At 45.6% G+C, this 16,208-nt stretch overlaps 1 protein-coding gene across 6 annotated transcripts in view; it reads left to right on the forward strand.

The window, feature by feature from the left end:
* The window catches only part of Kiaa1549l (KIAA1549 like), a 269,091-nt gene that overhangs the window by 136,675 nt on the left and 116,208 nt on the right, over nt 1-16,208 (forward strand). For 2 of the 6 annotated variants that reach the window (XM_058583165.1, XM_058583163.1), the window contains exons 2-4: nt 11,420-11,764; nt 12,539-13,933; nt 14,329-14,934. In XM_058583165.1, coding sequence (XP_058439148.1) covers nt 11,420-11,764; nt 12,539-13,933; nt 14,329-14,934 — 2,346 coding nt within the window. Of the gene's footprint in view, nt 1-11,419; nt 13,934-14,328; nt 14,935-16,208 lie in introns of all 6 variants that reach the window. The other 4 variants (XM_058583173.1, XM_046455747.2, XM_058583168.1 and 1 more) reach the window with 3 other exon arrangements.

Here is a 16,208-nt window from a genome sequence, read left to right on the forward strand (position 1 = left end):
CTTCATGGAGAAGTGTTCTGTTTGCAACCTTGCTGTGTAAATCCTCTTCAAAACTGTATGCTTGGGGGTAGCTCAGCCGAAGAGCACTTGCCTCATATGTGTGAAGCACTGGATTTGATTCCTAGCACCACATATAAATAAGCTAATAGAATAAAGGTCAGTCAACAACTGAAACAAAAACAAAAACAAAACGAAACAAAAACCCCCACATGTTTGCTTACAGAAATAAGAAGATTTTAGGGAGAAATCTAATGCAGAAGCACAGTGAGCCTCAGGATGCTTAGAAAGCCAGATGGATTACACAGGCATTCATTGGAGGTTTGCTGTTGGAGAAGAGGGATCCATTGTAGGAAACAGGAACAGTTCCAGAGAAGATAGAAAAAATTGTCCACAAACTGTTATAGTTTAGGGAGAAGATACAACTCTAAAACCTCTTCATTAGATTTTGTGCTCCTTGATGAGAATCATAATAACTAACAGCTGACCACGCTCTAGGAGATGTTCCAAACACTCCACATGGATTAAAGTTTTCAAGTTTCAAAACATTTTTGGGAGAACAGCATCATTCATATCTTAGAAAGGAGTGAACAGGCACAGAGAGGTCACGTAGTTTGCCTACATTCATCCAGCTGGAGCAAGGCAGTTGGGCCAGGAACTGAGCTACTCTGACTCCAGACCCCACACCCTACACTGTGACGCCTGACCTTCATGGAGAGGTTTGCAGTTTCAACATCTTTGTGATGAAGTGTCCGAGAAAGCATTCAATAAGTAGTTGTGGAATAAGTGACCAAGATAATTGAGCAGATAAGGGACATTACTGGCTGTAATATTAAGCAGAAAGGGGAAGGTACTCTAGTAGAGCTAAAAATAAAGAGTCGTGGGAACAATGACATCTTAATTATGGGATTATCTCTTAGAAGAGGCTTACATTCAAATCTCTACCAAATGTGTGAGCACCAGTCATGTTGTTTCTTCTTCTTTCCAACTCTCTAAACCCTCTGGCTGCTCTTCTTTAGGTACAGAATTTCCTGTATCCCTAAAGTCTTTCTTGCCTAATGAATTGAAACAGACTCAACTCCCCCTTGGGCCTTTAACATAAAATAGCAAAAATTAATATGAAACTTCGGGAAGGTTTGCTGATAGGATTGTCCCAGTTTTGCAGATTGGTTATTGGTGGTTAATTGTGTTTCTTATGATTGAATTTAAACTTATTAATGACCCCATCAAAAAGATACCAGGGGAGGAAGAAAGGGGAAACCTCCCAAGTACTATTGTGTTACTTTTCTGGATATAGATAATATTCTTCCCCGCAAGTGACCTTCTGTGTGTGTGTCACCCTAGTCCAGGAGACAAGGTCACTTGTGGCTGCCCTATTTGCTGCATAAGGATTGCAATGCCAAAATTAAAAGGAGATGAGACCATTGTTTATCGTACTGAATGTTTATTTATAAGCAACCTGTGTTGTAATAGTTGGAGGATATTCAGCCAAATCGTAAGGGCCACATCTTAGTAGAAGTAACATGCAGCCTTACCCAATATGAAAAGATGATTTTAATATAATGTTAAAAATTTTAAAAAAAGATATGAAGTTGGGTGTGCATTGTGATCACAAGTCTATAAATTGTTGTTGTTGTTGTTATTATTATTATTATTATTTTATACCAGGGATTGAACTCAGGGGCACTCTACCACTGAGCCACATCCCCAGCCCTATTTTGTATTTAATTTAGAGACAGGGTCTCACTGAGTTGCTTAGTGCCTTTTGCTGAGGTTGGCTTTGAACTCGTGATCCTCCAGTCTCAGCCTCCCAAGCCGCTGGGATTACAGGTGTGTGCCACCATACCTGGCTACAAGTCTATAAATTTAACAAACACGGGCTTTCAAAGCCTATAAGTTACATTCCCTACCGTATGAATCACGATTTTCTGGATCTGCTAGAATATGCTTGTTAGAGGGGACAAAGGAGGAATAGGACTCTTCTTCTTTTTCCCCTACTTTTCTGTTTTTTCTAAATTTTCTGTGATGATCATATAAACCCAGGTTTACAAAATTGAAAGTGAAATTGTATTACTGGTCTCATGGGAGGGTGGGGATCAGCTTTATTTCTAAACCTGTTTCACAAAGGATTTGAAAGCAATAAACTTTTTAGAAAGGCAGATAGCTGTGAAAGAGCTTTGAAAGTTAAAATGCTTCTGTCCGTGCCGTGCACAGAACCCTCTCTGCTGGCATGGATTCAAGGAATGGCAATTGGATTCTATTAACTGGTGCATTTCGTTTTAAAGAGCCCCAAGAGGAATCCTCTTCAGCAAGAGCATCTCAGGCACCTAACTCCAGAACTTGCCAGGGTTTGACGCATAAGTGGGTGTCAGGTGTGGGATGGAAGCTTCAGCATAGCAATGGCTTTTAATCCATCTCTTTTGACCTTCTGGGAATCGAAGCCTGACAGGTCTCTGTGATTTAGAGCTGTGCTCAGTAATGTTTGCTGAAGATGCATCAGCCAGCTCCGAAGAAAGGAAGCCACGTGTGGGCTCCATCTGTGGAGGTCACTCTGGAGGCGCAGTGCACCACCCAGACCTGCACACGGAGGGAACCTTGCTTCTTGCCCTGTGTTGCAGAGAGCTGCCAAGCCTGCACTTGACCTCTCTGATCCCTAGTTTCCTCACCTGTAAAACAGGGATGATAATATTGATGTTCGACTTCATGGGTACTGTGAAGAACCAGATGCTGGATATGAAATTATTCTGCGAACTACAATCCTGTTTAGATGTGCAGGATTCTGATAATGCAAGATTTGCAGGCATTTCTGAGTTGTGAGTAGCATCCAGGTCCTCCGAGGAAGACTCTGAGTGCATTCATGCCTGTTCTGGGCTGAACATATAAGGATAATAATACCAATAATAGCTAACATTTTTTTCAGCACTGTGTTGCAGACACTGTTTTCAGACATTATGAGTATCCTTTCATTTTAATCCTTTAAGCAACTTTATGAAGTAGATACTGTTATTGTTCCCATTTTATAGATAAGGAAACTGAGGCACAGAGAGGTTAAGTCACATGTCCAAGATCACACAGATCACACAGTTAGCAATTTGAGAAGATTTGGATTCAGGCAGCCTCTAGGGCCCCATAGGCAAATACAGATATTTTTTCCCCCTCTGATACATAATAAAGGGAAGGTTGACTTCGATGTTAACATTCATTCCTTGATTGCCTCAGTTTCTACATTAAAGAGCAGTCGATGACTGGCTGTGTGTTCTTAGTGTTGTGATATGGAAACCTGTCGGCAGGCAGTGGACCATCTCATGATTGTGGTTGGACCCAGCCCTGCTTACACCTGGGGTGGCCTAGCAGGACGTTCTTTTCCTTAATGTCTCCATCAGTCAAAGAAAGGAACAAGGCTGATTGGGGAAGGACTGTGTCTGTGGTTGAGTGGTTCTGAGCAAACCAGCAAGCCGTCCAGGACAGCACTGAACCTGCACGAACACTCCTGAAGTAGCAGGCTCGGGGGGCTTTGGAAAGGAGGGTCTGGGATAAAAGCAGCCACAAGCTGGGCACTGAGAGAGCACAGGGGCTGAGGGAGAGAGGCCTGGAGGGGAGGGACCAGCAACAGAGGAGCTCTGGGTACCCGTGTGCCTTTTTAAGATTCAAGTTCTGCTTGTCACATGGGGGAAATGGGCATAGCAACACCACAGCCGGGTCCGCGTCTTGTGTACAAGTACAGACGATGATGAGGTAGCAAAGCCAGGATGCTCAGGAAGACAGACACCTGAAGGGTCTGTCCCTCTGCGTCTGGGTGGTACCACGCCAGGCTCTGGGGTCTAGGAACCCAGGGAGGCAATTTGCCTGGTTTTAGACACTAGTCAATGACAGGCTCTGGGTGTCCAGACCTGGCCCAGGTTTCTCAACTCTTTGGTCAAGTTTCACCTTGTTAATGAACTACTTCCTGACGATTCTAGTTCAAGGCTAAGTTCTTGGGACTCTATGCAGACTTGCTCAGCTCACAGAGGCATCGGCACTGAACTTGCGTGTGCTTGCTTCTGCACACTGACCCCATTTGTGCAAGTTATTTTTAAAGCTGATGTTCTTCCACGAGTGACTGTTACTTCCTAGAAGGTTTGAGAAGGATAATTTTATTTAAAGCTGGTTCGAAGAAACTTAGCTTAAAATGCACGTGTATAAATTGTTCGTTGAATCGGGTTTTGTAGGACCACCCATTCTTTTTTCCTTGAGATGGGAAAAGACGGCTCATTTTCACATTTCAGTGTTCTGAGGGGCCTCATCTTGCTCGCTTCTGTTCTTATTTCCAACATAAATCCATCTCCTCTCCATCTTTCCTAATCCACGTCATTCTAAGAAAAAAAGTCATGTTTTGGGGGGAGGGATGAGGGAGGATTGGGGAGTCAGTGGGAGTTTGTTTAAAAAAAAAAAAACAAGAATTTGGTATTTGGAGTAGAATAGCTCAATATTTTTCCACCTTTGAAAAATGGGACTTTTGAAATAAGAGTTTTCAGCCTGTTCTCAAAGCACTAATCCCAACATGGTTTGCTGCTGTGGCCTTATTTCTGCTCCTGCAGGGTCCTGTGTTCTATTCAGGTAATTTCTCTGTGAGTCTCAGGCTCTGTATTAAACTTCTCATTTCACAACCCATTCCCTTCCATACTCCACTCAAACTTGTGCTTCTTTTTTTAAAAAAATTTTTGAGATGTAGATGGACACAATACCTTTATTTTTATTTATTTACTTTTATGTGGTGTTGAGAATCTAGCTCAGTGCCTCACATGTGCTAAGCAAGCGCTCTAACACTGAGCTACATCCCTAACCCTAACCCTAACCCTAACCCATACTTGTGCTTCTTTTTGACTGTCTAGACGTCAACCTGTCACCATCCTTCATGCTACTTTTCAATCCGGTTATCTTGCCCTCTGTTTCTTCTTCCTACATACAACCTTCCATAGCTCCCGGCTTCCTACCTGGGTTAGTTTTCTATTGCTATATAACATTTTACCACAAACGTTTGGGACTTAACCTTTTTTGATTACCTCACATTTTCCCATGGGTCAGGGGGTTGGGGCCACTTTCCCTGAGTCCTCTGCACAGGGCCTCAGATGGCAGTCACGGAGGTGGCCGGGTCACATTGTCATCTGGAGGCATGGCTGGGGAAGAATCCACTTTCAGCCAGGTCAGCAGCAGAATATATTTCTTGTGGCTACACATGGGAGTGCCAGCTTCTGTCTGTCAGCTCCACGGGGCTGCACCTGGCTCCTAGAGACTGCCTGCAGGTCCTCCAGGCTGCCCATGGCTCTTTCCCATGAGGACCTTTACAATATGGCCTCTTCCTTCATCAAGTCGTCCAGGAGGGCGAGTCTGCTAGCAGGTCCAGGTGACATAATCACACGAATAACATCCCATCACCCTTGCCACGTTCTACCAGTTAGAAGCAAGTCACAGGTTCTGCTCATGCTCAAGGAGAGGATCACAAAAGGCACCCTTGGCTGCCTCCTGCTGGCCTCTGACCCGCCCTCTGTAACTTGACCTTGCCCTGTACTCCAAAATTGATTTTCCCTTCTTAAGAAACACCTCCTGGCTCTCATTGCCCCCTCAAAATTTTTCTTCTATTCTTTTGCTTTTTGTGATTGAACTTTAATTAATACGGATGTATATTTTACTTAATTCTCATAGATATGATTATAACATCTTGTGCATAAGGACTATTTTTCATTGAAATTAAGGGTTCCTGACTATTTTTTGACTTCTGATTCCTTTTGAGAATCTGATTAAACCTGTAATGTGTCTCAAAAGGGAGGGACACCGTCCCATGTGTATTAACCTCACTTATTGTATTTCTGTGCAGCCAACCACCCCTCGGGGTAGTTATGCCCATGGATTGGGGAATTCGTATAGGGCGATGGGGACAAGTATGTCTCTGCGTCACGATGTCTGGGCCTTCAAGGGGGAAGATTTGAACAGCTGGGGTGATTCAGAGAGTTGGGGGTAGAATGGTCTGGAAGCTGCTCCATTCTTGTGCCTGGTGTCTGGGCTGGGGTACTGGGGAGGCGTGGCTGAGCCGGACTGGGGGTTGGAGTGGTTGGGATGGGCTCTGCTGGGGCGTGGGCTGTGTGTGGAGGGGCGTCCTGGTTCCAGGAGGGAGCGCGAGGGACCGTCCCAGGCACCCAAGTAGCTCTTCATGACGCCCAGTGGCATGGTTCCCGCCACGCTCTGGCTGAACAAACTCAAGCGCATTCAGATTCAAGGAGAAGGGGATATAGTCTCCCCCTCTGAGTGGGAGGCATCAAGGAGAATCTGCAGCCATTTTTTTAAAGCTGTATTCATATTTGTATAAATACAAATGTGAGGAAAACTAAAATCCTTAACTCTTAGGATCAAAAGGGACCATTAGGGATTATCTATTTTCATCTCCCGCCCATGGCTCAACTCTTCTTTACAACCTTCCTATTATCTCGAGCGTGGTCCTCTGCAGGTGTCTTATGACTCCTGTCATTCACTCTTGCCCCTATGCTGTCAATTTTTCACTCCACAGACAAAATGATTCATCCAACATACCAATTTGCTCCTGAACATCATTTTCCCTCACCCTCTCCATTGAACTAAAACCTACAGTGCTCCAGTGGTCTGGCCAACCCACCTCTGCAGCCTTATCTTATGCCCACCTTGTTCTTCCCAATCTAGCCGTGGCTTCCTTCTTTCGGTTCCTTGTCCTCATACTATTACCTGCCCCAGGGCCTTTGCCTATGCTTATCTCTCTATGTGGAATACTTTCCTTTATCCTCTTTGCTTGATTAGCCCTCTATTCATTCTTTGGATCTTGATAGTCACTTCCCCAGTGATGTGCTCCCTCATTTCCTTGATCGAGTCCCATTGCATGCTCTTAAGGATGAAGCATCTGTCATTTTTACACTTGTGAGAATGTTTGATTTACATCCACATCTGCCTGAGAACTGTGAGTTCTATGAAGCCATAGATTATGTATGTTTTTTCTTTATGACATTCCTTTACTCAGTGTCTGGCATACGGCACATATTACAGATGGACAGAAGAGATGGAGGCGGGAAGGAGGGAAGGTGGAGTTGAGTCAATCTAAAACATGCCCCTTTGGATTCTTCTAGTGGTGGAGAATTCACTGACCTGAAGCCAGATCATTCTGGTTTTCATAGTTTTAATAATTGGAGAAATCTGTTCTTTTCGGGTCTAATCTCTCCTTGTGCCTCTTCCCCCTGGCCCTGGTTCTGTTCCTGGAGTGCTAAATCACACCTGCAGCCCCCTTTCTGCATGGTTCAGACAGATCTGGGTCCTCTCCAGTCAGCCTTTTAAAGCATCTTTACTGTCAGAGTACTGTCATTGGGGGGAAGGGTAAAGTGATTCTCCAGGGTCAGCGTCAGGTGCAAACGTTTGTTGGCGTGCCTTGAAGGCCCTAGTTTTCATGTGACTGTTGTATCCTACTCAAGATAATGTTTCTCTTCATAAATAAGATATTCCAATAAATAGATATTCCAATAAAACTGCCACTTCAGCATGCTGTGCCTTGCCAGTCGAGAAGCCTTGAGTGCCTCAGGAATCTCACTGCTGTCTGAGAATTAGCACCCCTCTTTAGAAACTGGTTTCTTCTTTATGATGTAAAACATCTCCCAAAGTATTTAAAATCAGCATACTACAGTGACACAGCCACATCGATGTTTGTAACAGCTCAATTCACAATAGCCAAACTATGGAACCAAACTAGGTGCCCTTCAACAGATGAATGGGTAAAGAAAATGTGAGTGTGTGTGTGTGTGTGTGTGTGTGTGTGTGTATACACACATACACACAATGGAATATTATTGAGCTATAAAGAAGAACAAAATTATGGCATTTGCTGGTAAATGAATGGATCTGTAGACTATTATGCTAAGTGAAATAAGCCAATCCCAAAACACCAAAAAGCTGAATGTTCTTTCTGATATATGTATGCTAACTCACAAGAAGAGAGGGTAGGGATGTGCTTTAGTCAGCTTTTTTGCTGCTGTGACTAAAAGGATCCAACCAGAACAATTATAAAGGAGGAAACGTTTAATTTGAGTGCTCATGGTTTCAGAGATCTTAGTCTTAGATCTTACTTGATGTACATGGAAATATACACACATCAAGTTCCATATCCACTCTGGAACCAATTTCTAAATAGGCTAGGGTAAATTGTGCTTCAATGACAAAAAATACCCAAACTACGATGACAGCAAAGGCTAATTTCTTGCTCGTGTTACCTGTTCATCCTTTGTCAGAGAGGTCTTTTGCTTATCCTCATCCCCAAGGGACCCAGAGCAGCAAACCAGCAATCAAGTTTAACACTTCTAGTTTCTTTCTTTTCCTCCATTTTTTTTAAATTTAGCAACAACCTGTAGGAATATAATATTTCTAGGGTTTTGGTTGTTGTTGTTGTTGACAGAACAGGTCTTTCCTTTTAAGAAGTGAGGATCTTCCTCCAGCATTTAAATGCCCCAGCCCACAAGTGAAGCTTACCGTTTCCTCCCACACCTGATTGTTCAGAACCAGTCACATGGCCTCAGCCAACCCCAAAGGTAGCCTGGAAGTTTAGCCTTGAAACTTCACAACTTCACCTGCTCAGGAGGTGGAAACAGAAATACATGGTGAACAGCATCCGGGATTCTCACAGGGGAGGGTAGCATACAACTCTTCAAAATGGTCTGTGGAAACTTTTCCCCATGAGGCGTTTGAAACAGAGCTATCTTGGGGAGCACCAAATTCTAATTGGGAAAACAGCAGAATATAGTAGAAATAAATCCACTAGAGATAATTTTTCTTCACTTTGTTGTGGAGTTTTTCTTTGGTTGTGATCACTCAGTTAGATTCAAAACCCTTACATTATCACCCAATGACCCATTCTTCTTCCGTCCTGTTGGCAAAGATTTTTGTGCAAGAGTTTATGAGTCATCTTACTGAAAGCAAAAGGTACTTGGGTTACAGCATTCTTTTTGAGTTACAGGCTATTTATTTGAAACAAGATAAATTCTTGTTTTGACTCTTGAATCCATGAGTTGAACTCATGGTCAAATCTATTTCCATGAAAGTACAAAAGAAGAAATCATGCATAAATATTACCCAACATCTAAGCAACAAAAATGGACTCTAAAATGTAACTGGAAAACATGAAAATGCAGAATGACCTTATATAGATTCTATATTCACCTATGTTCCCAGATTGCATGCAAAGTGTGAAGTTGAGGCTATGAACAGGAAGGATTGAGGTGTGAAAGCAGGATCGGCCCTCCATGTAACATTGCAACTGACTGGGGGTGAATGGCTCCTTGGGCTGCATGTGGTGATATAGAAGCACATCCATTGCAAACTATGAAGCATTTCCCAGGGTTTGCACATACTTGAACACAATACTGTGTACACTTTGGTGTCCTGAAGCTGTATACATCTTGCCATTCATTTGTGTTTACGGTGAGGTTTGGCTAGCAGAGGCCAGAGGGAGCTTTGCGCTCTGCAGGTAGGAGCCCTGATGATTCTGATCTGGTTATAAGGAGCCACTCAGGCTAAGTGGGGCTTGTTAGATGGCTTGCCCAGAAGGGCTTGGTATTGCTTACAAAATGGATCATCAACAAATCCTTTAAAGATGGTTATAGTATTGGCTTACACCCCAGCATGTTCTAAAGATGACTTGAGGACAATTTCTTGAGCATCTGCAAATTCCAAGAATGGGAAATTTTAAAAACAAGAAAGCAAAGAGTCGGGAATTTTTTTTTCACGTGTTCCCTAATTCAGAGTGAAAGATACTCCTTACTTTTCCAAACCTTACAAAAGGCAACGGTAAAGATCATTTCAAGGAAAAATTACTACTTAGCTTTTGGGACTGCAGAAAATCTTGCTGATTCTAAAAGCTCCAATATAATAAGACTTTAGCTTTAGTTGTTTGCTCTTTTGGTTGGCAGAATGCCATGTGAAGAATAGGTACCAACCTGAGAAAAGCATGGTGGAGAGGAAGCCCCGCACAGGAGAGAGGAGCCTCCACATCCAGAACTGCTTCTGCCCCTGATCAGTTATGTGGCTTCCGACAAAGGGTGTCCCTTGTCTGGACCACAGTGTCCTCTTTCATTGAACACACAAACATAGGGCGCAGAGCCTGTGACAACAGCTCATTTGTTTAGTGCGTCTCTGGAAATCTGTCCTTCCACCACGATAATGATTTCATTTGCTGCTCACCATGGCCCAGAGGGTAATTTGGATGTGCTTGTTGTCACCATCTCCATGTGACAGTTGTATAGACACTCATATGCAGCTACAGGGGGCTGAGGATATGAGCAGACCCATAGTTTCTGACTTCACCTCTTGACGTGATTATTTATATCAAATAGCCCTATGTAGAAGGCTCTAGAAGAATCTTTAAAATATTCATTAAGGACATTTAGCCACTCTGCACCACCAATCCTCAGGAACTGTGGAAAGGGGAATCATCAGACAGGATGGGTGAAGTTCCCAGCTTCCTGAAATTTCATCTCCCCATTTCCTGTGGAGCCCCCCCCTCCCCTGCCTAAGGTTTCACACATTAGTTCTGACAGCTCTGGTCTCCTCAGGTGCTTATAGTGACACCAGGCCTTGTGAGAGGTGTCTCCTGTCCTAGGTTGGGTGAGTCATTTTTCTTTCTGAAACAGCCTAATCTGAAAGCAATCTCCTTTGCTACTTGACTCGGTGTGAACGATAACATCAGGGATCCTTTTAAACCCAAGAAGAGAAATATGTTTCATTGGCGCCATCATTCCAAACGGGCAACCTCAGATATTTCAGTGGAGATGCCTTAGAGACCTAAAAGAAGATCCACGCTCAGAGGCATCGTCCTTTAAGAGTGTTGGGCATATGAGTTTCTTGGAGGAGATTTACTTTTGGTGTCATTGGTCATGACGGGTAGCTACCTTTTTTTCTAAGTTGCGAGTTTTATGGTTCAAATCTCATAGGTGCTACAAGATATTTTTTAAAAATGTTTTTATGAGTGTATTATAGCTATTCATAATGTTGGGGTTCCTTTGGACCTAGTCACATGTGCATGGAATGTCATTTGTTCCCAGTACCTCCTTCCTTCCTCCCTCTCCTTTTTCCCTATATCCGGTTCCCCCTCTTCTACTCCACTGGCCTTTTTCCCATCTATTTATTGTTTTTAATAATTGATACTTTATAGGTTGGTATGAATGAAGGTAGATTTTTTTTAAAAAAATACGTGAATATCTTTCACATTTTTGCTTAAATATCCCTTCATCAAAGAATGCTCTCACCGACCCCATCCTGTGGATATTTGTAGAGATTTAACTCGTTGTTTGAATAAGCTCTAAGACCAGGAAGGGCCTGTCTTGCCCACTCCTCCAGCACCTTCCTGATTCCAATGCCTTACTGCAAAAACTTTGTTTCACAGGAGCAGATAATCTGCAGATCCACGTCACCCCAACCCCGGAGTCATTTCCTCATGGGAAGTTGTTACCAATTTCACCAACATGGCCTTTCTCGGAAGTCAAGTCTTCTTTGGCAGTGGACAGAATCAAGAATGTGCTGGAACAGTCCCCTGATAACACGAGCTTGCTACAGTTAGCCCGGACACCTCCGCCCAGAGCACACCGCAGGGCCAGGGCTCATGTGGACTTCTCTCCTTCCCTTTACCAAGGAAGCGGACAGAGCGCCTCCCTGGAGCCCTCTAAAGATTCCAGCGAGTCCCTGGTCCAACCGAGGCCTCCAGGGGGAAGAGAAGCAGCGGACGTGTCAGGTTTGCCTCACGCCCGCATGCTTCCCCCGTGGTCCACAGTCCCATCGGTGACCTTGAGTGCCGTCCCCCCATCTCAGCCGCGGGTAGGGACTCCTTCCCTTTCGGAGCATCCCCTGAGATCAGATATGCTCCCACTTCCTCCTCCACCTTCATCCTCTCCATTGACCTCCAACTCACCTCATTCCATCACCTCCTCTAAACCAGAAGAGCGTCCCACCCATGTGCCTTTGTTCCCCCAAATAGCTCCACCCGACTCCTCCTCAGCTCAGACTGTAGCTAATGCCCTAATCCCAGCTTTTGACAAAATGAACCACATTCCATCCCCAAATGCCCAGGGTTCCATAGGTGTCCCTCATCTAAGTTTTTCTGGATCCTCAACAAAGCAGTACTCTGAACTGTCCCCAACAGAGGGTCCCCAATCTACAGGCTCACCCACACCTGGGGGTTTAAGCTCCATGGCAGAATTGGCCCGTCTGCCTCCCCCGACCCTAGCACCTGGAGGTCTTCCTCCACTTCCAGGTGGGACCCCCTCATGGTCCATGATGGAAGTGGCTTCGAGTCCTGCATCCACCCACCCAATCCACACTGCAGGGGCTAAAAGAGCGCACAATGGGGTGTCTTTGCCAACTTTTAAGAGCACGGCAGCAGCGACCCAGGCGGCTGAGCTTTCATTGTTTCGGACTACAGAATCAGTGACCATAGAAATGACCAGCAGAAAGCTAGCCCCTGCTACTACTGCAAGTGACCCTGCTAACCCACCACATTTGTCAGCAGATCCAGAGAATTCCAGAAGGCCTGCCCTTTCAACCGAACACACATCTTTGGTGCCTGCTCTGCTGCCTTTCACTCCTCTGGGTCAAGGGCAAGCCGTCCTTTCTGGGACAGTTCCCGCATCGCCATCAAATGGGAAAGGCAACCTTCCCTCCATGATCACTGTCCTTCAGCCTGCAGAAGAGCGTATCTTGCCATCCCTTGTACCTGAAATGCCCACACCTCAAGAAGAAGGCAATGACGGGGCCCCTCCTGCAGCCACAGACTTGTTCCTCTCAAGGAACCTTCCTGATCTTCTTTCCACAACTTGGACATTTCCCCTGCAGAAAGAGGTCAGCGTGACAGCCTTTTTAGGGAAAAATAAAAAGGCAAATGTGACTATTCCAAGTAAAGAAGTTTTGAGTCCTCACACTGTAAATGGATTCCGCTCTGACTTTAGCGCTGATCCAATGTCATCTCCCGTCATTACAACATCAGGAACAAACCTCCTTCCTTCAGGATCACCTCCAGCCTCCAGGCCCACCATTCAGACCACCCACCTGGTTTTCCCATCTCCTGGCTTCGCCAGCACCAAGCTGGAGACTGACACAGCTGCTGAGGGCCATTCTGAATTGCCCGTTTCTGCTTCCAAGCAGGTGACAGCATCTCCCTCCTCCACTGATGCTGATGATTTCTCAACAATGGGAGACACGAAAAAGCCAACAACCACAGATGTTTTCTGGAGTTCTCTTTCAGCAAAAACAGGAACCCTTTCCAGAGATTCCACAATATCTGGCTTGCAGCAGCAAACAAGTGATGGTTCAAATGGTCACACAATTAACTCCGCCAGTTGGGAAGTTCGTTCAGCTGCCACTTCTCTTCCCCAGGGTTTAACTTCAGCTGCCAAAGCAGTAAAATCTCAGAATATCAAAGATACTGCTGGGCATTCAGTGGCTGCAGAAGGCTTTAACATTCAAGATCTGGTCCTTAGGACAAGCACCAACCAGCCTGTGCAGCAGTCGGATGTCACCTTGGCCGCAAATCATACAGACCTCTGGCCCACAAGCCATAACAACCATCCCAGAGACTTCCAAACAGCCAAAGTTGAATATTACCCATCCACAAGTCAACGTTCTGCCCAGTCAAGCCATCCTTTTTGGCTGACCTGGCCACGTCTATCTTCTACAACAAGCTTGCAGGACATGCTTTCCGATGGAACGGATACAGGGTCCCACATTTCCAGTGACGTCTACCCATCACCCAGAATAAATGCTTCCACGTCATTCCGGAGCAATCTTGGCTATCAGTCAGCTGCTGAATCTCCTCCTCTATCAACCAGTGCCTTCCCCAGGACCCCCTCCAAAGTGCTGCAAGCTTCCCAGCACCCCAAGAAATGGACAGGTGCAACCACTAATGCAGGTAGTTTGTTTCTTGGTACCCAAAAAACAGGTATGACTGCTTTCGGGGACCAAAGCATCTTCAAGCTCAACACCCAGCTTTGCTCTGAAGGCACATACCTCCCCTTCAGAAGTGAGAGTTAGCAGCCCAAGTAGACACGTAGTTGATCCTCTACCCACTTCATTTTTTTTTTAAGTATTCAGAATTTATGCCCTTTTTACCAACCATGGCTTGGCTGTAAGCGGCATTCTCATTATGGTTAATTACCTTAATGAGCCTAAGTTGTTTTGCTTGCCAGCCCAGAGAGCTGACACTCCTCACCCCAGCTAACCCATAGGTTCCCTCCATTCATCATCAGAACAAGTGTCGTATGTATTCCCAGCCAGTGACAAGCTTTGCCTCTTCTCTCTTTACAGTGGACTCCTCGGTGTCATCCAAGGTAGAGCCAACAGCAGAAGCAGCAGCGGCAGCGGCCACATTGTTTCTGAAGAAGTCGAGTCCACAGGCGCTGTCTGCAGCCCTGGTTGCCAAGGGCACCGGCAGCAGCGGCTTAACCAAGAGCAGTTCCACCACTGCTCTAGCTAAAAATGTCACCAACAAGGCAGCATCTGGCCCAAAGGCAACAGCAGGGGCGATCTATACAGCCCTCCCGTTCACACCAACCTACATGTTTGCCAGAACAGCACACACCATGAGCACACACACAGCCATGCAGGGGGACACGGGTGCTGCCTCGGGCCTGTTGTCCACAACACACCTCCCCAGGAAGCCACAAGCCATGCACACAGGCCTCCCAAACCCCACCAAGCCAGAGACGCCGAGGGCATCCACCCCTCGCCCCCTGACGGTCACCGCAGCGTTGACCTCCATTACAGCATTAGTGAAGGCCACCCGCTTGCCCCCTTTGCAAGCAGAAAACACGGATGCTTCTCTCCCTGCTTCGTCCACTGCGGTGGTCACAACTGGCAAAATGGCGTCCAACCTGGAATGTCAGATGTCTGATAAACTCCTGGTGAAGACAGGTGAGAGGCCACTGTCCTTCCAGTTGGACTTGAAAGCCACAGCCTGGCCTCAGAGAGATAGCAGGATTGTTTCTCTTTGAGATCGATGTTTCTCATCTGGGGTGACCTTGTCTTCCTTCCCTCAGGAGACATTTGGCCACGTCTGGAGACATTTTTAGTTATCGCACTTGGTGGGAGGGGCTGCTACTGAGCTGTAGTGGGATAGGGACCTGGGATATTGCTAAATACCCCACAACGCACTGGACAGCCCCAGACAAAAAAAGAATAATCCAACCCAGAATATCAGTATGCTGAGGTTGAGAAACCTTGATCTTCAACAAGTGTCAAAGGAGGGGAGGAACATGAGGTGACATGGATTCTAGTTCTAGGATCAGTCCTGACATGAGAGGCCCCTGGGAAACCACAGGTCTAAGAATGCCAACTTGCATCGTGTTTTGCCTGCAGAGTGCATCAGGGATGTCTCGCATGAATAAATGATGTGATTTGTTTAATACAAAGTCTTGGAAAGGGCTGCAGAATTCAGAAAAGCTTTTTGTCATGTTTTCTTAATCAGCAGATACAAAAAGCACAGCTACGGTTTACAAGGTGGGAGCCCCGGATTTATTTTTCATGTTTAAGGGGGAGAGTTTCTTGAAAAAGCTCTGCAGGCAGCCCTAGAACCGTGGGCAAAGCGGGATGCTATCTTTTTAGCCCCAGTTCCCGGTGGTAGCAGAGCAGCCCTCAAGTGCACAGGGTGCTTTTAATAGTGCGGTAGTGTCTGCTATAAAAAGCATTAGACAAATTATTTGAGAGAGCATGCCAATGCTGAATGCTCGCATCCCGCCTTCCTCCTCGCCCCGCAAAGAATTAAATGAAATTATATCTTGAGACATATCCTTTTCTAAAATGGGAAATCGTGAAACTAGGCATAGCAGAAAGTACAGTATCTCTTTCTGCTTCTTAATAAATGATCCCATCTGGTTTTCCGCTCCCCCTCCCCACTCTCTCCAGACCCACGCCTTCTCCTCTGAGGGGCAGCCTCCCACCCCCATGCATCCTCTCCTCTCTCTTCTTTCTCTCCCCACATCCCCAGCCATGTCTAACCAGCCACCAGCTGCTTTCAGTTATCCCTCCTGAAAAACCCCGTCTCTCATCCTGGTTCACACCACCACTTCCTGGGTTCACGCTGTCGTCCTTATTCACTGAAATTTCTGCAACACTAACCACATTCCTCTCTCTGCCTGCAGAACCCCACCCTACAATCTGCTTTGGAGTCTGCAGTCAAGGGAACCTTC

This window comes from Marmota monax, unplaced genomic scaffold (genome assembly GCF_021218885.2).
Source record: "Marmota monax isolate L192 unplaced genomic scaffold, Marmota_monax_Labrador192_F-V1.1 WCK01_AAM20220418_F8-fsc00047, whole genome shotgun sequence".
NCBI lineage: Eukaryota > Metazoa > Chordata > Mammalia > Rodentia > Sciuridae > Marmota > Marmota monax.